The sequence below is a fragment of the Pleuronectes platessa genome, chromosome 23 (genome assembly GCF_947347685.1).
Source record: "Pleuronectes platessa chromosome 23, fPlePla1.1, whole genome shotgun sequence".
NCBI classification, from domain to species: domain Eukaryota; kingdom Metazoa; phylum Chordata; class Actinopteri; order Pleuronectiformes; family Pleuronectidae; genus Pleuronectes; species Pleuronectes platessa.
The window spans coordinates 3,504,799-3,527,432 of NC_070648.1; the positions used below are offsets into that span (position 1 = coordinate 3,504,799).

General features: G+C 45.6%; 3 protein-coding genes across 3 annotated transcripts; 2 read left to right on the plus strand and 1 right to left on the minus strand.

Moving 5' to 3' along the window:
* Window positions 1–143: 143 nt before the first annotated feature.
* Window positions 144–2,638, plus strand: LOC128430415 (uncharacterized). The gene is made up of 6 exons (XM_053416464.1): window positions 144–442; window positions 541–656; window positions 852–1,634; window positions 1,731–1,967; window positions 2,223–2,444; window positions 2,547–2,638. The coding sequence occupies exons 3-6, from the start codon at window positions 924–926 to the stop codon at window positions 2,616–2,618; spliced, it is 1,242 nt and encodes a 413-aa protein (XP_053272439.1). The 5' UTR covers window positions 144–442; window positions 541–656; window positions 852–923; the 3' UTR covers window positions 2,619–2,638.
* Window positions 2,639–10,932: 8,294 nt separating this feature from the next.
* Window positions 10,933–13,998, plus strand: LOC128430414 (protein mono-ADP-ribosyltransferase PARP14). The gene is made up of 6 exons (XM_053416463.1): window positions 10,933–11,124; window positions 11,216–11,398; window positions 11,546–12,151; window positions 12,254–12,390; window positions 12,491–12,671; window positions 12,911–13,998. The coding sequence occupies exons 1-6, from the start codon at window positions 10,956–10,958 to the stop codon at window positions 13,201–13,203; spliced, it is 1,569 nt and encodes a 522-aa protein (XP_053272438.1). The 5' UTR covers window positions 10,933–10,955; the 3' UTR covers window positions 13,204–13,998.
* A 96-nt stretch (window positions 13,999–14,094) lies between these two features.
* Window positions 14,095–22,450, minus strand: f13a1b (coagulation factor XIII, A1 polypeptide b; the record flags this gene model as incomplete). The annotated part of the gene is given in 15 exon segments (XM_053416462.1): window positions 14,095–14,798; window positions 14,996–15,132; window positions 15,309–15,469; window positions 15,559–15,834; window positions 16,035–16,188; window positions 16,305–16,393; window positions 16,489–16,592; window positions 17,073–17,211; window positions 17,380–17,554; window positions 17,931–18,038; window positions 18,115–18,233; window positions 18,322–18,570; window positions 18,947–19,135; window positions 19,734–19,951; window positions 22,435–22,450. Coding segments are annotated over 14 exon segments (2,223 nt in total). The 3' UTR covers window positions 14,095–14,656.
* Window positions 22,451–22,634: the final 184 nt, after the last annotated feature.

The following is a 22,634-nucleotide window of genomic DNA, read 5'->3' on the forward strand; positions in this document are numbered from 1 at the left end:
TAAATTTACAAATTAACATCCTCATCATCATCATCATCATCATCTATGCAATGAACAATAATAATTATTATAACGTCTGCTCAACAGGACAAATAGGTTCGACCGAAAGCTGAACTGTAGCTATTTTAGTCCGTAGGGTGTGTTCTCCTGAGAAATGGAAATGAGTGGAAATGAAAGTGAAGGCAAAAAGAAACTCACTCAGGTAGGACTCAATAGAAGAGGGACAGAGTACTCACCAAAGAGTTTCTTGTGTTCAGAGTTGAGGTTTAAACTGGACGAATATCAATATCTATTGTTCTTTGAAGCCAAAAGTCTGACGGACACAGAGAGGAAGAAGGTCAGGACATTTTTCAGATAAGAAGACTTTCTGGGGGAGGTGACTGTTCCGCAATCCAAGCCGTCGGAGGTGATGTCTACAAAATCTGCTTCAAGGACAAAGAAGGTGAGAAACCATTTTGTCTTCAAATTTGCTCTTTGTCAGATAAACTTCGCACTTTGAGCTGAAACGCAAGTGTTTTGTTGGGATGTGGGACTTTACAGACCAGAAAAGAGTTTGGCAGAAGAAGCTTCACATGGTCCCTTTAGCTTCCGGAGAACGACATCTGACCATGAGCCAAACAAATTCATCACAGAAACCTGATCAGCCATAGACGCCGGTGAGCTGAAAATAAACCTTTTGAAATCTCATCTGCTGCTGTCATAATCCAAGTAAACAACCTCTTGTGTGGCCCGGCCAGTTTCATGGACCTTATAATCCACATCCAAGATTGTGATGACTGTTGTAACATAATTGTCACTTTTATCTAGGAAAAAACTTCTTTTAAACTCATGGGTTTCCTTCCTTTCTTTAGACGTTTAAAAAACCAAACACACAAAAAAGACCAATAGGCAGGTATAACCCAGCACCTCTAAGCCACAGTGACATGAAGAGAAACCTGAGTTTGAAGACTGTGATGCTGCAGGGCGCCGCAGCTGTACCTCCAGATCTGGACCAGGTGAAGGAAATGCTCATCAAAGCCAAGAACGTGGCAAACTCTGGAGAAATCCGAGTGGATATCAGCTTCATCCCAGTGGGAACCACAATGATGGAAGTTCGACTGGTGGGCTACAGTGAAAATGTGAACCAGCTGGAGAAGGTTCTGTGTGACTACCAGACGAACCAGGCCCCCACACAAGAAAGTCTGAACCTACCAATTCCTGAACTGGTTTACTGTTTAGATGAAGTCTTAGACCTGATTGGCTTGAAACACACGAAAGTGACGCTAAAAACCTCAACTACCCCAAATCCTTGTGTGCTCCTGTCTGGTCGCCGTTGTCACGTAGATGAGGTGAAGCAGGCTCTGATCTCCGCTCTCACCTGCCTGACATCAGACACACTAGTACTAGACGGACCAGGGCCTCAGCAGTACTTCAAGGCAGATGGCAAAATAAGCAAAGATCTCATACAGAGTTCCTGTCAGGTCCTTATCAGAGAACATCCAGGTTTGAACTCCCCGGATGTGAGGATCAGCAGCCCTGTCCCCAGCCTCACACCCAGGCCTTCAGATGAAAGATCTTGCCTCAACCCCGTCGAGAACATTGCAGCCAACCAAACAAACCTGCAGATTAAGCTTGGCACGTTGGAGGATCAACAGGTTTGCCTATTTTATTTATTCCATTCTACTTTACCTCAGCTTTTAAAGCAGCAATGCAACACTGCACAGTCATGATGTTTCCCCTTATTTCCACAGGTGAACGTGTTGGTGGTTCCCATGCTCCACAAACAGCTGACTTCAACTAAAGTGGGAAAGAATCTGTTGACTAAAGCAGGGAGCACAATGCAGTCCAACTTTGACGCAGCTGCTGCAAAGTGTACCATCAACCCTGGAGATGTTCTGCAGGTCGCTGGGCCTCCATCTCTTAGCTGCAACAAGCTCTTCTTCATTGAGTGTTTGCCCTGGGATGGAGTCAGAGGGCGGAGTGAGCAGGTAACGTCAAAGAACTAGCAAAATAACTTTATCAGTGAGGGCAAGGCAGTGTAGTGGTTGGAGGGGGAAAAGTTAAGACATACAAAGGGTTGACAGAAACTCAGAAATCCAAAGAGATGGACTATGACGTTTGTGAATTTACAGCGAGTGGGAAAATAGATGGGAAAAATGGCAAAATAAACAAGACAGAGATGTGGACAGAGAATTGGTTCTTATCCTGATCTACAAAAACTGATCAACCTTTTTTTGTCCCAGGCTCTGAGAAAGGGTCTGAGGAGATGTTTGGACCTCTGTGTGCAGCAGGAATTGAGTTCAGTTGCCTTTCCAGTGATTGGACCTGGAATTGTGTTAGGTTACCCGCTCTGTGCCGCCATTGAAGCTCTGACTGAGAGCATTTACCAGTTTGGATCATCGGGATTCATCGGTTCACTCTCCAACATCTATGTCGTCATTAAACCTGATTATCCGGACTCTGAGGTACTGACTATTGACACTTCGACCACTGTTAGTTAGACACATGCATGTTTTACTGCTAAGGAATGGTTTCATATAAAATAATATTCATATATTTATTTACAGTGCTACCATGCTGTCTACCGATCACTCAGCTTGAATATGAACCTGGGAGGTCAAGGTAAACTCGACAGCTAATATATGGAGGACGAAACATGACTTAAGTACAAATAAATAAATGTATAAATAAATACATAAATAAATATATAATGGAATAATAAACAAGGAAATAAAAGAATAAATGTCTTAAATTCCTTTCCACATATATTTATTTCTGTATTTCTGTGTCCATATGTAAATGAGGTTGGAGGTCGTGTCTTCTGTCTCGAGCAGGATTTGTCAACTGAGCGATCCAGGAAGCTGCAATCTATTCCTAGGGAATCCCCCCCCACCACACACACACACTCAGAGAGTCACACACAGTGAGATCAGAGATTCTTACTGTGAAGCAGCCGCTCAGTGACTTTGTAGAAGAAAAGTGAAACACCGAGTTGGTCTCAGCTGCTCAGTATCAGCTGCTTCATGATCAGAGCAGAAGCTGCAGCTGGTTTGTACCGAGCTAGAGTTTCTGTTTCCTCCTCCACACTGACCTGCTCTCACTGGGACTGATAAACACTCATCACTAATTATCAGGACCTGATCAGAACATGAATTCACTTAGTGTTTGTTTGATTCGCTGCAGAGTTTATGACGCTGCATTTAAACATCATGAAAAATTACTCGTCAACCTTTTGTGCTCAGTACAACACAAGACGCTCACAGTCAGGACTTCTCCCCGAAATCATCCCAATAAATAATAAAAAAAGAACTCTGAACATGAACTAGTTGATTTTCATCTTCATGAACTCAACTTGAACTAGTTCATTTTAAATGTGAACTGGCTCAACACTGCAAACAGCTCCTGGACAACAGTCAGCATTGAAAGGCAGAAGTAGTAGAACTGGATCATCACACTCCTGTGACCAATCCTGCACGAGACTGAGTATTTCTGTATTTATTTCCTTATACTTTTATGCATTTATCCATTTATTTATACTTAATTCATGTTTCGTCCTCCATACTAATACAGCAAGGAAAACCATTAACTTCCAAACAAATATGAATTGTGTTGTTTTATTTCCTGTCAGTCATCTTCAGCTCTCCCACGGATGACATCACTCTGATGGTCGTACCTGGGGTCAGACTACACGTGGTGTTCGGTGACATCACTCATGAGACTACAGACGCAATTGTGAACTGGACCAACTTCGAACATCTCGAGTGTAAGTGAGAGCTGCTGATGCATCCAAACGCAGGAGGGACCAGGAAGGAGCTGTTATTTTGTAACGTGTCTTTTCGTAGGTCCACTGCTTTCGCACTGACAGAAATATTTTAATGATTTATCAGTTATTTTCTTCCTGAAAACGAATCTTAAATACATACTTTTCTTAGTCTCACCCATCGGTCAAAGTTTCCATCTACAGCAAAACATCTCAACATTAAGTACAATTTCGCAAATGCATCTACAGAACCAAGGCATTTTGTGGAGGCATATGTACCAACATCAGGATTTTTAAATATTCTTCTACGCAGGCAATGATTTTTCGATTTTTGAAATTTTGACTCTATTCCAAAGATGCAAAATAAAAACAAATCACCTGATTGATTAAAAAAATTTGACTAAAGTCAAAAAGCGAAATTGGAACAATATATGTTCCTCTGCTCGTGACTTTTCCTGTGTCACTATGAGATTTGCTGCAATGATCATCTGATCTTCTACTCATATTCATGTTCCCAAGAGGATCAATTAAAAAAAAAGGGTGGCAACATCACTTTTAAATTCAAATAAAAAATCCGTCCACTGTCTTGTTTTATGTCCAGAAACTTGCACAACCATGACTAGCCTGGTTTATATTTGGATAACAACATCTTGTTCTTGGCATAGTGAGCACATTAGCATGGTTCCATTGGCATTTGGCTAATCAGCTTTACATGTTCACAGAGACGGTATTATGGCTATAGACTAGCCTGGATGCCAGACGAACTTAGCCCCGCCCACAACATTTTTGGTCGGGCAGTTCGGTCTGGAGTCGCTCCGTTGAGGAAAAATAATGCCCGACCGGGCCAATCAGATTGTCAGGGCGGGCTTTATACGATGATTGACAGATGATCAACGGTAACGTAATCAACCACGTCATCAAAGTGCCCTTGGGTTGAATTCGTTTTCAACAAACATGCCTGCCGCTGGCGAGCTGAGATGTGTAGATGCTGCCATTGAGTCTGTTTTAGAAGACATCGACAGCGCATTCATTTTGAAAGAGGAACACAGAACGTGGAGGCGACGCCAAAGCACCCCGCTAATCCCTATCACCCCGGCGCTGGGCTGTTCACAACGGACACTGAGGCGACGCTGAACCGCCGGGCAGCGCTAATAATATCACCCGTTGATCCAGTAGATCGCTGCACGGCTTTGTGCCGGTCACACCGGAGGCTGAAGCACCGCGCTGCGCCAAGGCTGCCTCGCGGTGCTTCAGCCTCCGGTGTGAACGGCACAAAGTTTTAACATGGGAGTGGATGGGAGCCAGCTGTTATTTAAGGCTTGCTCTGATTGGTTGTAGGTCTATCCAATTGAGCGAAGAGGAATTTTACTTCCTGGTCAGTTGAAACACGCCCCATTGTTATGGCCAGCCCAGTTTATTATGTTAAGTTGGCTGGAGATTTATAACTTATTCTTGTTATGTGTTGTTTACTCACCTCTCCTCTCGTTTCAGACTCCTCACTCCCTCCCTCGTGTGTGTGTGTTCCACCTGGGTGATTGTCAGCTCCTCCCTGATTGTTTGCACCTGGTCCTCATCACCCGGTGTATTTAGTCTGTGTGTTCCTGTGTGGCGTTGCCAGTTCGTCTTTGTTTCTCAATGTTCCTAGCGTTCCAGCAATTCCTCCTGATAGCCTTCCTGTTACCGACCCCTGCCTGCTTAACGGTTTACGTCTCTGCCTTTTCCCTGCCGGATACCCTGCCCTGTGATCGACTGCCCTCCCGTGTACCGACCTTGGACTGGAACGATTACGAACTCTGCCGCTGCCTGTCTCCTGTGGGATTATTGTACCCGTGTTTGGACTGCCGTGACGTGTACCAATATTCTACAGTAAAGTTGGTTAATTGCACCTTCTTGTGTCTCCGAGTCGTGCGATTGGATCCACACACCTGTCTGCACTCCTTACAGTACGAACTGGCCAATAAGATGGATTCAGCCGACTCCGGTTCCGGGCGCACTGTCCTGCCGGCACCATTACTGCAGCAGACGGAGGAACAATTTAATGCAGTTCACCTCGAGATGCAGGGGATGTCGGAATGCCAGGAGAGCATTCACGGCCAGGTTAGTTTCTTGACTACTCAGGTCCAAAGGCTCATGGATCGTCTGGACACCTTCATCACTCCGAGTGCTGTTCCAGCTCCGGTCCCAGCTCCAGCTCCAGCTCCACTTCCCGCTGCTTCCCCGCCTGCTGTCCCGCCACGTCTCTCTCGTCCCGAAAGATTTTCCGGGGACTCTGGCGACTGTCGGTCATTTCTGGTTCAGTGTGGGCTTCATTTCGAGTTGAATGCGCCAGCTTTCCAGACGGAACGTTCCAAGGTGGCGTACGTGATTTCGTACCTCTCTGGCAGAGCAGAGAGATGGGCGACAGCTGAATGGTCAAGAAACTCACACATCTGCTCCTCGGTTCAGCTGTTTACAGAAACTCTAAGCAAGATCTTCAACTCCACTAATCCCGGTCGAGAGGCGGCGAGAGCACTGATGGGATTTCGCCAGGGCAATCGGCATGTCTCGGATTACGCCATTGAATTCCGCACATTGGCAGCCGATAGCGGGTGGAATCAGGAGTCCTTGTTCGATGCGTTCTTATATGGGTTAGCAGAGCCCATTAAAGATCAACTCATCAACTGTGAGTTGCCAGAAGATGTGGACTCGCTCATTGCTTCGGTGGTCAAGATCGATAGACGTCTCCAGGACCGTGGGAGATCCAGACCGGAGTATTCTGCTCCTGTCCAGAGGGGGCAGTCGACTTCCGCTCAGCAGTCCTGGCAAGCTCCGGCGCGGTTCACACCCATGGCCGGCACAACAGCGCCCTATGCTGGAGCGGAGGAGCCAATGCAGCTGGGACGCACAAAGCTCAGTCCAGAGGAGCGTCAGCGTCGACTCCGTGAGGGTAGATGCATTTATTGTGGGCAGAAGGGTCACTACCTCTCAAACTGTCCAGTGAAGGACCAGGCAACAGCAAGATATACACTGGTGAGTCACACTTCTGTGTCTTCTGTTCGACCTGTCATGCAAGCCAAGCTCATCACACCTTCTCAGACTGTCAGTTATCCTTTCTTGGTTGACTCTGGGGCTGATGAGAATTTTATGGACTGGAGGTTAGCGAAGAAATTAAATTTAAAATGAATTCCTCTGCCAAAGCAATTGGAGGCTCACGCCCTAGATGGACGTTTATTATGTAAAATAACGCACCGGACTGATCCAATTCAGATGATTATTTCCGGGGAACATTCTGAAGTTTTGAGCTTTTTTCTTTTCGACTCTCCATCACACTATCTCATTTTGGGTTTTCCATGGCTCTCTAAACACAACCCCCACATGAACTGGGTCACAGGGGAAATAACAAATTGGGACAGAAACTGTTCTGTAACCTGCATTCGCGCTGTGTCTATATCCAAGATATTCCACTCTTCTGATGTTTCTTCTCCCAAGTATCTAGAACTTCCTGCGTCTCGATCTGGGGTCAACTCTCCCCGCACGATTTCATCGGACGCTGATTTCCCAGATCTCTCCCGAGTTCCCCCATGTTATCTAGATCTCAAGGAGGTCTTCAACAGGACACGGGCTACCTCTTTACCACCTCATCGACCTTATGACTGCGCCATTAACCTGCTACCAGGTACTTCACCCCCTAGGGGGCGCCTCTATTCCTTATCTTCACCGGAGGTAAAAACAATGACAGAATATATTGACTCCTCCCTGGCGTCAGGACTCATTCGGCCATCTTCATCTCCTGCTGGAGCTGGGTTCTTCTTTGTGGCCAAAAAGGATAAAACGCTCCGTCCATGTATTGATTATCGAGGATTAAATGGGATTACCATCAAGAATCGATATCCTCTGCCCCTCATCTCCTCTGCGTTTGAGCTTTTGAGGAATGCTAAGGTCTTCACCAAGCTGGACCTGAGGAACGCCTATCACTTGGTGAGGATAAGAGAGGGGGATGAGTGGAAGACAGCCTTTAATACCCCAAGTGGTCACTATGAGTACCTGGTAATGCCATTTGGTTTATGTAATGCGCCAGCGGTATTCCAGGCGTTAGTTAACGACGTACTTCGGGATATGTTGAACCAATATGTCTTTGTTTATTTAGACGATATCCTCATCTTCTCCCCAGATGAGGAGACTCATGTCCAGCATGTTCACCAGGTTCTTCAGCGCCTTCTCACCCACCAACTTTTTGTTAAAGCAGAGAAATGCGAATTTCACGTGTCCTCTGTGGCCTTCCTAGGGTTCATCGTCTCTCAAGACAACATCCAGATGGATCCGGCGAAGGTTAGCGCAGTGACAGAGTGGGCTACTCCCACTTCTCGCAAACATCTCCAACGCTTTCTGGGGTTTGCAAATTTTTACAGACGTTTCATTAGGAACTTTAGCACTATTTCAACTCCATTGCATAAACTGACCTCCTCGAACATAAGGTTTCAGTGGTCACTACCGGCTGAGAGAGCCTTTCAAAAATTAAAGGAGAGATTTACTACTGCCCCAATCCTCACGCTCCCGGACCCTAATCTTCAGTTCGTCGTGGAGGTTGATGCCTCAGACGTAGGAGTCGGGGCCATACTCTCGCAAAGATCAGAAGTGGACAAGAAGCTCCATCCCTGCGCTTTTCTGTCTCGGAAACTTTCGCCCGCTGAGCGAAATTATGATGTTGGGAATAGGGAGTTACTAGCTATTAAAGTGGCTCTGGAAGAATGGCGTCATTGGTTGGAGGGGGCAGAACAGCCGTTCCTGGTTTTGACTGATCATAAGAATCTCGAGTACATCCGATCCGCCAAACGACTAAATTCCAGACAGGCCAGGTGGGCCTTATTTTTTAATCGCTTTAATTTTTCACTGTCATATCGTCCTGGTTCAAAGAATACGAAAGCAGATGCACTGTCTCGTTTGTTTGACCCTGGTTCTGCCCCGAGATCTCCCTCTAATATCTTGCCTCCATCCTGTGTGATAGGGGCCGTTACCTGGGATATTGAACAGAGGGTCAGACAGGCAAATGTTAATGGTCAGGTGCCGGACGGATGTCCCCCGAACCGGTTGTTTGTGTCGATTCTACTTCGTTCCCAGGTCATCCATTGGGCCCATACCTCTCGGGTTTCTTGTCACCCTGGGATACGGCGGACTCTCTTTGTGGTCAAACAACGCTTCTGGTGGCCATCCATGGAGAGAGAGGTCAGGGAATATGTGATGGCCTGTCCTGTTTGTGCTCGGAACAAGAGTTCGCGACGGCCACCCTCTGGTCTCCTGCAGCCACTTCCTGTGCCCCATCGCCCCTGGTCTGACATCTCTCTGGACTTCGTTACCGGGTTGCCTCCTTCGAAAGGTAACACCACTATTTTAACAGTTGTTGATAGATTCTCAAAGATGGTTCATTTTATTCCCTTGCCCAAGCTGCCTTCAGCCAAAGAGACTGCAGAGGCTGTTCTGTTGCATGTTTTTCGCATTCATGGATTTCCGAAGGATGTGGTGTCAGACCGGGGTCCACAGTTTGTTTCTCAGTTCTGGAGGGCGTTCTGTTCCCTCCTCGGTGCCACAGTCAGTCTCTCCTCCGGATACCATCCCCAGTCAAACGGTCAGGCGGAGCGGATGAACCAGGAGTTGGAGACCGGACTACGATGCCTGGTCTCTCAAAACCCGGCCACCTGGAGCAATCATCTCATCTGGGTGGAGTATGCACACAACACATTACCCAGTGCATCTACCGGCCTTTCTCCATTTCAGTGTGCCTATGGCTACCAACCTCCACTGTTCCCCGACTTAGAGGAGGAGGTCAATGTTCCCTCTGCCCAGAGGTTCGTCCATCGGTGCCGTAGGATCTGGAGTGGGGTCCGGGAGGTCCTTCTAAGAAGCTCCGTCCGTACAAAGGGGGCGGCGGACCGACGACGGACCCGTGCACCCACGTACCAACCAGGCAATAGAGTCTGGCTGTCTACTCGTGACATTCCTCTACATGTGGAGTCCCGCAAGTTGGCTCCCCGGTTTATTGGTCCGTTCCCCATCTCCAGGATTATCAACCCCGCTGCAGTGCGACTCCAGCTGCCCAGTTCTATGAGGGTGCATCCCACTTTTCACGTGTCCCGGATCAAGCCTGCATTGGAGAGCCCGTTGGTTCCTCCCACCAAGCCTCCTCCTCCTCCCAGGATCATCGATGGAGGGCCGGTGTACACAGTCAAACGCCTCTTGGCTGTTCGCCGCCGTGTCGCGGTCGCCAATACTTGGTAGACTGGAAGGGGTACGGCCCTGAAGAGAGGAAATGGGTGTCTACAAAGAACATTGTTGACCCGGACCTCATTCTAGACTTCCACCGTCTACATCCTGACCAGCCTGGGACATCCAGTGCCGTCCCTAGGAGGGGGGGTACTGTTATGGCCAGCCCAGTTTATTAAGTTAAGTTGGCTGGAGATTTATAACTTATTCTTGTTATGTGTTGTTATTGTTTACTCACCTCTCCTCTCGTTTCAGACTCCTCACTCCCTCCCTCGTGTGTGTGTTCCACCTGGGTGATTGTCAGCTCCTCCCTGATTGTTTGCACCTGGTCCTCATCACCCGGTGTATTTAGTCTGTGTGTTCCTGTGTGGCGTTGCCAGTTCGTCTTTGTTTCTCAATGTTCCTAGCGTTCCAGCAATTCCTCCTGATAGCCTTCCTGTTACCGACCCCTGCCTGCTTAACGGTTTACGTCTCTGCCTTTTCCCTGCCGGATACCCTGCCCTGTGATCGACTGCCCTCCCGTGTAACGACCTTGGACTGGAACGATTACGAACTCTGCCCGCTGCCTGTCTCCTGTGGGATTATTGTACCCGTGTTTGGACTGCCGTGACGTGTACCAATATTCTACAGTAAAGTTGGTTAATTGCACCTTCTTGTGTCTCCGAGTTGTGCGATTGGATCCACACACCTGTCTGCACTCCTTACACCCATAATCACAGCCCAATGGAGCGGTCTCAGACTCACATTCTGACTAGAATTGTGAGTCTGACAACGTCAGGCTAGCTATAGACACTTGTTCTATTATGTTTATTTATTCCTCAGATGGTGTTTGCAAAGCCATTCTAACTGCAGCTGGACCAGAGGTGAAGGCCCAAGTGAAAGATGGTGAATAAAGGTCCAGAAGCAATTTCCATGAAACATATATTTAATAGCTTCTTCGTCATTTTGTCTCTTTGTTGTTTTTTGTGCAGCAAAAGTGATGGGAGGATCAATTTTCAAGAGCAAGGGAGGATCATTACCTTGCAAAGCCATTTTACATGTTAATGGAAAAACTGACGCAGGCCTCATTGAGAGTCTGGTGTGTGACCTGATTCTACATTGTGAGTCCTCTGGATACAAGTCCATCTCCATTCCTGCTATCTGTGCCGGTAAATATTGTGCGAGACAATGTAACAGTCTTATCGTTGGTTTAATTAAAAGTTTTTAAACTGTGTCAGTTAACACCACACCTTTGTGCAGGTCAAGGTGGGATGGACGCTGGTGTCATAGCTCAGGCCATTCTCCGAGGGGTTAAAACTGCTGCATCGTCCACTCCCTTACGCTGCGTCACTGACATCCGACTCATCCTGATTGTCGACATAGTCTTCTTGCTCTTCAAAGAAGAGGCGTTGAAGGTGTTTTCCAGTGATGTGGTCGACAGAGGTGAACTTTCAGAAACAGCCTTCTTCTTCATTCTTGTAGAAAATGCACGTTGACAGAAACCGCACTGGTTGGTGGAGGGATGCGAGCACAGGAAGGTGATTCTAATTTAATAATTGATTGATTTGATGTTGATTTTTGATCCCACAGTGTCACTGCCTCATGAAAAAACGAATCCACAAAGGTCTGTGACCGCCAACCCCAGTATCCTCAGTGCCAGCTTCGACACTCAGCAGTCTGTCTTCCTGTTCCTGGGTCTTTGTGGTAAGAACATCTCAGATGCCAAGATGAAGCTGAAGCAACTGTATCAGGATCAGTGCTTGACTCATACCTTCACGGCCGAGGAGGTGGGAAGCCTCTCAGAGGACGACACCAAGTGTCTGCAGCAGCTTGCGGATAAGGAGGGTCTGAAGATTCAGTCTGTCCAGGGCAACATGACTGTGAGCGGGTTAAAAGATGGGGTGAACAAAGTGATGCAGATGATTAAAGAATCTCAGTTAAGCAACCTCAGGAGGAAGGTAATAGTCAGGGAGGAGGAGGATTTGCAGAGTCGTGTGGCCTGGTGCATCCTGGGAAGTAGCGGCAACTGGGAGAGACTTCCCAAAACAGCCAATCACAGACTGGAACATAACAACCTAGCGGGAGGCATAATGGATGAACCGGGCAACCAGTGGACCGTGGATCTACAGAGGATGGAGGCCACAGGACAAGTAACTGGAGAGTTAAGAAAAATAAAACGACTTGAGAATCTGCCGGGTGAGAGGATACAACTTGTATTCAGCTAACACTAATTCATCAAAGGGTTCTTTTTATGGAAATCCAATATATACAATTTATTAAAAAAAATTCATTTTCCAGACTTCACTCTCCCTCTGTACTGGGACAACATGGCTGCTGGGGAGGATATGAAGGTGGTTACCCTGCAGGAGTCGTCTCCAGAGTACCGATCAGTGGAGCAGGCCTTCAGACGATCTGGTCCCATGAGCAGGATAAAGGTAGGTGGTTTCCACTCAGACAAATGCAGCAGCTACATTAGTTTTTACATTTATGTAAATTTTCTTCACAATTTTTGCATGTATTTGTTTGTTTTCTAAGATTGAACGTTTGCAGAATGTCCACCTGCGTCGGGCCTATGAAGCGCAGAGGAAACACATTTCTGATAAGAATGCACACGAGGGCACCGAAGTGGAAAAGGTTCTGTACCACGGGACGACTCAGGACAACTGTGACGCCATCATGAAAACGGGCTTCAACCGGAGATTTGCTGAAAAAAACGGTGCAGATACTTTTCGTACCTATTGCAGGTCATACTTCAAGAAAATGTTTAGAGAGAAAGTGACCTATTTGTAGAGTATTATACAACATTACGTACCTAATCGAAACCAAAGAGGTGTGGCCAGCCTCTAGGGGGCCTCGATGGGGCTTTTAAGAAGCTGTCATTAAATCCATTGTGTCTGTGCTATCGTTACAGTTTGAGGTGTTTGTTGTAAAGTTCATGTTCTCTCTTATTCTCAGCAACTGTGTATGGTGAAGGAACCTACTTTGCCGTAAATGCCAGCTACTCAGCCCAGCACATCTACGCCAGGCCAACCGTCGAAGGCTCACAGCGAATTTTCGTGGCTCGAGTCCTGACCGGCATCTACACTGTGGGCAGATTTGACATGAAGGTGCCTCCTCCTCGTGACATCCTTCTGCCACATGACCGCTACGACAGCGTGGTGGATAGAATGAACAACCCCAGCATTCATGTTGTGTTCCATGACGACCAAGCGTACCCAGACTACCTCATCACCATCCTGGGCACGTAACTGCAGGAGGAGGGGTAGGGCACGCCGGTGCACCGGCCCCTTTCACGAAGTTCCACTTTACGAAGTACCCGTAATAAACTGCGGAGTCTCTTCAAGTGAACCAGCTCCAAAAACTGTCAGCAGTGTTTGCCTCTTAATCAAATAACTTGTTAATCAGCTGATATCTCTCCTCTGTTCCTTTTAATGTCTCGAGTCTCAGATCGATGAAGCCCTCTGACAGCAGCAACCCCCTCAACAGCAAATTGAGTTATGTCGGCATATGAGCCTTTTTCCATGTGCCCCTTTTGAAATTGGAGCCCCTGCCCCTCTAAAGGTCTCTGCACGGCCCTGTTCAGGCATCTGTGAGGGAGAGCTTATGCATTTTGCATTTTAACTGTAGAATAATGATCAAGGTTTTTTGGTTTTTCATTTCTTCAGTGAGGAATTATGATGAAGTATTTGGAGTTTGTTTTTAAAGCTTCTATGCACTTTAGCAGTTTCTATGTGAATTTAAGCCTCAATAAAAGATGTTAAATCACTGACGGTGAAGGAAACACGACAACTTGCATACCTGCGCAGTCACTGGGAATGTAATGGAAAATCCACTGACCAGTGTCTCCCTGCTATGACCTGTGTTTGCCCTTATTCGGTAATGTTTTCTTCTGACCTCTACAGCGGATGGACACAGATGATGATTTCCTCTCTTTTTTTTCATTTGATATTTACTGAAACGCCTCTGTGTATAAGTACTGGCTTTATTAGACTTTGGGTCAGTTCCACTTGAATCACCCGTGCTTGTTGTGTAACCTCTGCAGAGCTTCCTAATAAAAATACTCAAAGGTAACTCCAGTCCGAGAATCTCATTATTTCAACTCTAATGGATTTCCATCACCGGAACATGTCACAAAACCATGCAGATGAGGATGTTTTATTGTTTTCGATGGTTGCATTTGTTCTGGTACACGTTTATATCAAGAGTGTTCAGAACACTAACTAAAATACAACAGTTTAAATGTCTTTGTTGTTGCATAGCAGGGCTACATTTACAAGTGGAAAAGATAAACTTGCATTAATCAGTATTTTGTAAATGAAATTTGAACATTAGAATCAATTTAGATGCTAATATTCACAGACAAATATCCAACTGAGCTTTTCAGCCTTTTAGTCTCATTACTATTAATGGAACATTTACTATCTGATAAATCCAGGTCGTATTGAATTATTAAGACAATAACATATTTCTGTTTAGATATTTTGGGATGGTCAAAAAGACAAAATTCACTATGATAGAACATTTTGTTTGGATCCACTAGTTTGTATTCATACAAAAAAAAATCTCACACGACAAAGCTATTTCAATTACCCCATTGTGTTATAAATGCTACATGTTGTAAACCTACAGTCTATATTATAGGTTTATATTCTGGCTAAAGTGTAGGTGAGTTAAATGATGTTGGTGATTCTGTGGCGTCCCTCAGGGCTGGATGGTGATGGACGCCTGGCCGGAGACCTGCCTGAGAGCGGGACAGTCCAGGGTGACCATCACTCTGGTGGAGCCGCTTCTCTGGGGGACGAAGTACTCGGTCCAGGTCAGAGAGGAGCCTGCTGGGATCAGACTGAAACCAGGGAACATTCCAGTGTTACCAATAAAGCCCCAAAAAATCTAAACAAGGAACCGAACATAGCTGTAAACAAGTCTTAAAAAGAACATGACTCATCACTTTACTGTTATCGCACACATTTGGTTCCGCTTTTGCTCAAATTGTTTATACGCTTGTACTCAGATGTGTTGTGGCTTGGCCTGAGAGCTCACCTGTAATATTTGGACTTGGGCGCCATGACCCCGGGTCCTTCCATGCGAATGTAGACGTCGTCCAGGCTGAAGGTGAAGGGGTTTGTAAACTGGACCCTCGCCATCATCTCTTCATTGACTTTGCCTCCACCGGGTACCTGAAGTGCACACAGGAACAAAAACAACACAAACAATTGAACAAATTCAACCTTAAAAAAAAAGAAAACATATAATAAACGGTGCTTCTCAGTGCGTCAAGCAACTTAAAGTGAAACTCGGCCTGGCAGGACATTAACCCCCAAATAGATTTGTGGGGAAACGTATTATTTCAGACCTCAACGATGACTTTGGGGTTGTGCAGGGTGACCACTTTCATGGTGGTGACGATCTGGCCGGTCTCCTCGACCTTCCCAGTAAAGATGAAGTGAAGGTTGGCCTGTTCCACCAGGTGCTTCATGTACTTCTTTGACTTGACGTCCACCAACTCCTTCACAGCTGCAGGAGGTAAAATTACAACGCTGATCTCTTTTTTCTGATTAACTGCTCTTATTAAGATTCCCAGATTTCTGAGGCAGAGGACTCACTACTGTTGGGTTCGATGGTCACTGAGGGCGTCCTGAACAGGAACTCAGAGCTGGTGACTCCGGTGTAATACACCACGTTGCCGCTGATGTAGGCGTCCACGGTTCGCCGCTGGTCACTGCGGTTGACGAACTCCAGGCTCAGCTCAAAGTCGTCGCCCACGCTGATCTCCATGGTGGGCAGGACCAGGTCCACGTCGGCCTCCGGAGGCTCTGACTTCTCTCGCTTGCAGCCGTACTCCTCTGCTTTCTCCAGCACGGTCCGCTCCTCGGCACTGCCTGTGTTGGATGATTGAAACAAATGTAGAGGGATGAATTGATTCTCTGATCATCATCTGGAAGTTTTAATACTTTCTCCAGCTGCGTGTGGCTGCAGAGGGCGCTGTTGCTCAGTTGAAGCTACCTGGTGTTGCTTTGAGTGTGAGTTAGTATATTCCTGTTCTTAAGTTAGATAAAGAGAAAAGGAGGGGGTCACTGACCTTCAGGGAACTTGTACTGGTCGGTGATATCGCGACTGGTCAAGTCTCCAAGAGCTTTGGTCAACACCATGCGGCCGACGTGAGTCCGGTTCACTTTGACTGGCTCCATGGTCCCGTCTTTCCTCCGGGAGTAAAACACCACGTCGCTGTTGACCTGTAGGAGGAAAACACCACAAAACCTCAGAATGCCCCACCGGCAAAGGGAATTTTACAGCTACAGTGTGAAATGACAGCTTTCCTCGGCGCTGCAGGCGGGAGCACCAGACTCACCTCGGCAAAGACAAAGGCAGCATCGAAGGGGAAGCAAATCTGCCCATGTTTGATGGCCTGGACTGAGGCAGGACCACATCTGTACATGCCTGAATGAATCATGGAAGAGGAGTTTAAATACTGATCATCAGTGCACTGTATTCAAAGCCAGCAGATATTTCACATCATCATCATCATCATGTACCATCACTGGTCTCCTGTGGTGTCGCATCCACAACTTGCCAACCTCCAAAGCCCAGAGGGAGATCTGGCCTGGACATGTAGCACTCGTTCCAGCAGTGGTAGTTCCTGACAAACACAACAAATTTGTTTACATGTTATCAGGAAGTTATATGAATCATTATCTAAACTTGTTATCCTCATAGTTTTACTAGTTCTGTCTAGTTGAGGTCATTAAAATCACAGATTTCTCTACGGGAGCCCGAAGGTGTCCAGCAAATCGGATTGATTATGTTTCCAATATGGTTCATCCTCTGAGAAGCATGAATGTGCCAGATTAATGGGATTCCCAAATGAAATAGTCAGGGAGTCGCCAACATTCACTTTCATCCTCTTGAGACAAGGAATAAGGATTCATTAAAATATCATCATTTATTTTTAAGATACCTGAACACAGACCAGAGTCTGAACCGGGGGTTTGATGCTAAAATGGTAAAGATCCCTAAATCAATAAAAGTGTTTCACAGATATTTTTGACAATTGCAGCCTCACCATCACCGGGATGACAAAAATTTCTTAAAAAGTTAAATGTCAAGGACGAGGTGGTACCAGATGGAGTCCCTGGTGCGGTTGCGGTCGATCCGGCCGTTCTCGTCCAGGATGATGTCTGTCGTCAGGTTTCCGTCGTTGTCGTGGGCCGAGTAGAAGTTTGTGACGACTCGGGACGGGATGCCCAGACAGCGCAGAACTGGGACACGAGGGAAAAACAGTTAACGAAAAGCAAAAGATGGTTGATAATTGGTTACATTGCCCGATGTAAGTTCAGTCGGAACAAGGTGGCTCCTTTGAACTAACTCATGAAGAAGTCTCTGTCTTTAACTTGAGGTCATTTAACTCAGAGGAAGTGGAGACTCACAGGTGTTGAAGACGGCGGCGTAGACCCAGCACTGAGCGTAGCAGACGGGCATCTTGCTGCTGGCGTAGCTGAGCAGGATGTCGGTGCTGCCGGTCCAGGAGGTGGGCGCCACGCCGTAGGTGTAGTCGCCGTTCCAGTTCCCCACCAACACGCCATCGTCATCACGAGAGTTCAGCTGAGAACCGACAAATCAAATAGCAGACAACAGAGTGGAAAGAAGCTATTACAAGTTCCTTCAATTTAGCATAACTTTTGACTGAATTATCAAGTCTTAAATACAAATTGATTATTACATCATCAAACATCTCTTTATTTATAAGTATGTATGGTGATATAAATGTCATAATATTGTAAAATAAAAAAAACATCTACACAATAATAATATTTATATATTTATGCACTATTTCACCACATATGTGCAAGAACAGTAAATTGTACAGCACAGCATCTCTAACAGTGAGTGGGATAACTGGATTAATCCCCCGATGTGTCTGCAGAGGGCGCTGTTGCTCATTAAAAGTTACAAACGATGTCCATGAAGCTTCTCTCACCATAGCAGAGGCCTTCCTGGTCACCTTGATGGGGTCTCCCCTGTTGGTGATGGGCATCTCACACCTGTCCATGATGTACAGGCAGGCGTCCAGGACTCCGTGGTTAAACTAAAGGGAAAGATTAGAAAACATTTAGTGGGTAAAAAAAAAGAGTCTTAAAGTCGTTGGTGAGTTTGTGTCCAACCTGTCCATAGTTCCAGTTTCTCTCCGAGACATCGTCGTAGGCGCCGTGGTAGATGATCCCAATCTCCGTCATCACACACTCCTCCCTCTCTCTCTCGTCCTCCAGGAACACAGCGTCATCTGACAGAAGGTCGAGAGGATGTGAACATCGAGGTGAGATACAAGCAACAGGAAACAAGGTGTTGATGAGGTGAGGCCTGAAACCGACCTGCCACCCAGGGGTTGAAGAGGATGTAGAGGTCCCGGCTGTCCTCACGCGTCGTCCTGCGGATGCCGAAGGGCGTGGCCACTGCGACGTACATGTGGTACTTTCCCACAATGCAGCTGGCCGTGGGAGTGACGCCCATGGTGACCGTGTTGCCGGACTTCTCTGTGACGCGGCCTTTCCAGGAGCTCTGACGATCCTTGGTGGGGAAGACGGGGATGTAGGTGCCCTTGCTGTACTGAGGGCTGGAGCCTGGGGGTCGGAGCAAAGTGACGGCATGAAGGTCAACGTGAAAAAGATTTGATCAAAACATACGGCACAAGGTTAACACTATATCTCAAGTGCATAACAAGTTGCTGCACTGAATAGGGATGAAAAAATAAGATTTAAGAAGGTTTTGTTGTGGCAGTTCTAAAGATAACAACTCTACTCAACAATAGACTGTACACCAGTTAAAAGTTGTTTAATAACTATGGAATGAAACTAAACCAAACTTTTGAAAACTATGCTTAAAAAATATTCTATAAATACGATTTCAAATTTCAGATTAAAACTTCCATGAGGTTAAAAGTTGAATTTATGTGAAGGAGGGTCCTTCACTTCTCTCTCTACAGACCACCGGCCTCACCGATGACAAACTCCACCGCGAACTTGTCCTTGGCTGCGTCGTAGGGACGGTTGAAGGTGACCTTGACCTGGAACTCCTGTCCCCGGCGGACGATGAGATTGTTTGTGTTGAAATACATGGTGTGGTGTTGTGTTGTGTTGCCGTCGTCTGGCTTCTTCATCATGTCCACCCCGTTGATGTCGAGGAACTCTGAAACACACACAGAGGTGAGGAGGGAGGGAGGCTTCAAACCACTTTCAAGACTCATTTTTCTCAAGTTTTTCTCAAGTCTTATTCACCCCCCCCCCCCCCGGACTTCATGTTGTCCACTCAAAAAATACTTGCCGAAAAGTTTCTGACAAACTGGAAACTTGTTCACTAACAAAAAAACCTCATCAGTTATTCATTTGTTATTTTCTTTCAATTCGATTTTCTTCTATAATTTAATTTACCACATGTGCAAATGACATTGCATCATAATACATTCCTGTAACATCTGGTTATCTCCCGGTCGCTCTTTCACAATAAGGCTGCAGGAAGTGAGCGGAGTTTATCCTGTTTGGACGTCAGTCATGTGTCAGTCATGTGTCAGTCATGTGTCAGTCATGTGTTAAAGTTACTTCAAACTGTGTCACTGCCGGGAAAAGGACTTTATCTCCTCCAGCCAAGATGCCCTGTGACATCTGTTCATCTCTATTTTAAACTTTCTTATGTGAGAAATGTCATCCATTAACACACAGTCTTTTTTCTGAGGGTAAATATACTACAGAGAAAAATGCTTTAAGATGTACAAGCCCCGCCCCCTCACCGGTCAGAGGTGGAAGTCCTCTCGGGGTTCCGAAGTACTCAAACTCAGGGATGTCTGGGGAGTCGGAGTTGGCGCTGGCCATGGGAACCGAGGTGCGGCCGCGGCTCGTCACCTTGGGCCGGGGTCCAGAGGGTGGGGGGGGGGCCTGGGACGGAGCTGCGGTGGCACCTCGATCAGACATGGTGGCGCTAGTTCAGGGCGGATGATCCCTCTCAGGACTGGAAGAGGAGAAAGGACAACGTTCCCTTATTTATTCTCACATATTGAATAGAAAAACGTAGATTTTGTTTGGTTGTCTGAAATGTGCTTGTACTCTAGTTTGTGTCTTTGTAGTTTGTGTGTGCAGTTTCTAAAGAATTCCAATCAAGCTCCACTCCTCACTTCAGAATGTGTTTTCATGCTCATCTGCTTTACATCTGTGGAACAAGTGGAAACACGTGTGTGTGTGTGTGTGTGTGTGCGTGTGTGAGTGTGTGTCTGTGTGTGTATGTGTGTGTGTCTGTGTGTGTGACTGAGTCCTCACCACTTTTATTCATGAAAGAAAGGTTTTCAAAATGGGAAAGCCATTAAACTAAAGCGAATCAAAATGTAACATTCTATGAATGATGACATTTCCAATATGCTTTGAGAAGTACAAAGAGCAGTTTCAAAGACGTTTATGTAACAAGTGTTTTCCATTTGTGTTAATATGTGTGTTTCCATGTGTGTTTGTGTGTTGGGCTGCACATGAGTTCTACAGTCTCTGCTCCTCCTGTGAGTCGTGCTAAAGAAAGTGTTCATGGTTTATTTTCACATCACAAATCTCGTGTCTTTGTGGTCGGGGACAGAGGAAGATCAGTTTCAACACAAACCATTAATCACGTCTATTAAAAGACAAAGCTCAGCCTCACAGGGTTTTCTTCAGTGGGATGAATTCTTATCATGAAGTTTACATCTTCCTATTTATTACATTTTACGTGTAGAGTAAAGTAGCACAAAATACACTGCAAAAAATATCATATAGTAGGAGTACTGATGGTAGTAATAACTTGAGCTGTACTACTGTTAACCACAGTCCCAGTGGTAGTACAAGCTGTACTGGGGATGTAACTAAAATACAGTGTTTAAGTACACAGGACTGCTGTCGTTTTTGTATTTGTATTTCTAGCTATTTCAATAGTTTCATAAGTAGTTTTTGATAAAAAATGTTTACATTTAAAAGTATAATAATGTCAAAGAATATGAGACATTGTTATTGATCAAACCCAGCAACATAAAAATGTGAAGTTTTCTGAACGGGCTACAACAAAGTAGTGTTGCATCAGTTAAAATAACACACTATGGAAACATTTGCATTTATTTAAACTAACAAAGTCTGTCTCTCTTTTCGTCTGCTCAGTTGTCGCTGTGCTGAGCTGCAGAGAAAACACGCGTCAGCACATCTCAGCTGGTGTTGAAGGTGAAAACAGAGCGTTCACTGTGTGGACTGTGGAGTGACTCATTCAGACAAACTTCCCTCCTCCTCGTCCAGCACACACCCACATTGTGTAACTCAGAGTGTTTCCACTCCTCGGGCAGGTGTTTGTAGCATCTCATGAAAACAGATGTTTGTGTGTTTTAAAGGTTAAATCAGTCTGACCACATTCTTACATCATAACGAAGGACCCTGTGTGGGCTGAAGGGGGTTGAAGTCGTTTTTGGCTAAATGAGTCACAGTGAGAACACTGAGGGTTTTTTGTTTGTGTTGTTTTTGATGTGTTCACACCGAGAACTAAGTGTGTTTGTTTTATAACCACAGGGGCCAGGTAGTTTTTATTCATTCACGTTTATTGTTTTGCACCTTTTTAGACTCTGTGAATGATTTTGATGGAAATAAATCTAAGCTCTGCTATTTACACGTCCCTTACTGTTGTGGCGGATTAACATGGCTATAACCAATTGTTCTTTTTATTAACTGCTTTTCTATTCTACTCCATTAAATTCCCTCAAACATCAGGATGATATTTCCAAAGTTCTTGTTTCATTTGAGAAGCAGGAACCTTCTGCTTTTCAACTTAGAAAACCACTAATGGTTGTTTGATTGTCAAACATGTTGAAATTGTTGCTGTGTGATTTTCTGTCTGTAATTGTCTCATCTCAAAATATTAAAATAACTTAGAAGTACAAGTACAGATAAATAAGGAGTGAAAATTATGTCCCATTGAACACAACAGAGTATATCATATTCTACCATGTGGATTATTGTTAAAGTTTCACGTTGTAGCTGGGAACCCCAAGCTTTTTTAAATGTCATATTATATGAAAGTAACTTGTACATGGGAAGCTCCTGAGCACAAAGTTTAGAGTACAAGTATATGTTCAAGTAACATAAAATGGAAATACTCTAGTACAAATATAACCAAATTCTAAACTTAGTATTTTTCTATTCGTTGGACTCTTCCGTGACACATATGCACAGATGTGTTTTTTGACTCGACTATGCTGACACAGAAGAAACAGGTTTAGCAGCAGAACGGAGCTTTTCAGTGCAGCAACAAATAAATCTGTTGCTTTCAAGCGTTGCACAAGAGCCTGCAAAACATTTTTTAAATGACTCTCAGATGTATCAGCTAATTCATTTGCATCGTCACATCTGGAAGATATAAAGACGATGAAGTTACAGAACTTATGAGGAATGTTCCTGCAATAAAAGCTGTTGCATTAAAGCAGAAGTTTGACTTACGTGAGAGATGTTTGGATGCAGAGGAGCTTGAGAGAGGAGCTGCTGCTGGTTGGAGTCAGTCTGCTGCTGCTTCTCCGACCGGGACGCCCTCTGCTTCTGCTTATATACCCTGCAGAGTGTGTGTGTGTGTGTGTGTGTGTGTGTGTGTGTGTCTGTGTGTGTGTGTTTAAGACCTCTGCAGGGAAACAGTGTTGTCGTGG

Bases quoted from the DNA above. Each gene is read 5' to 3' on its own strand.
- LOC128430415 (XM_053416464.1), top strand. From the start codon at position 924: ATGAAGAGAAACCTGAGTTTGAAGACTGTGATGCTGCAGGGCGCCGCA. The intron at 1,635-1,730 runs GTTTGCCTATTT...TTATTTCCACAG, and splicing joins GCACGTTGGAGGATCAACAG to GTGAACGTGTTGGTGGTTCC. The intron at 1,968-2,222 runs GTAACGTCAAAG...TTTTTGTCCCAG, and splicing joins TCAGAGGGCGGAGTGAGCAG to GCTCTGAGAAAGGGTCTGAG.
- LOC128430414 (XM_053416463.1), top strand. From the start codon at position 10,956: ATGGGAGGATCAATTTTCAAGAGCAAGGGAGGATCATTACCTTGCAAA. The intron at 11,125-11,215 runs GTAAATATTGTG...ACCTTTGTGCAG, and splicing joins CATTCCTGCTATCTGTGCCG to GTCAAGGTGGGATGGACGCT. The intron at 12,391-12,490 runs GTAGGTGGTTTC...TTGTTTTCTAAG, and splicing joins GTCCCATGAGCAGGATAAAG to ATTGAACGTTTGCAGAATGT.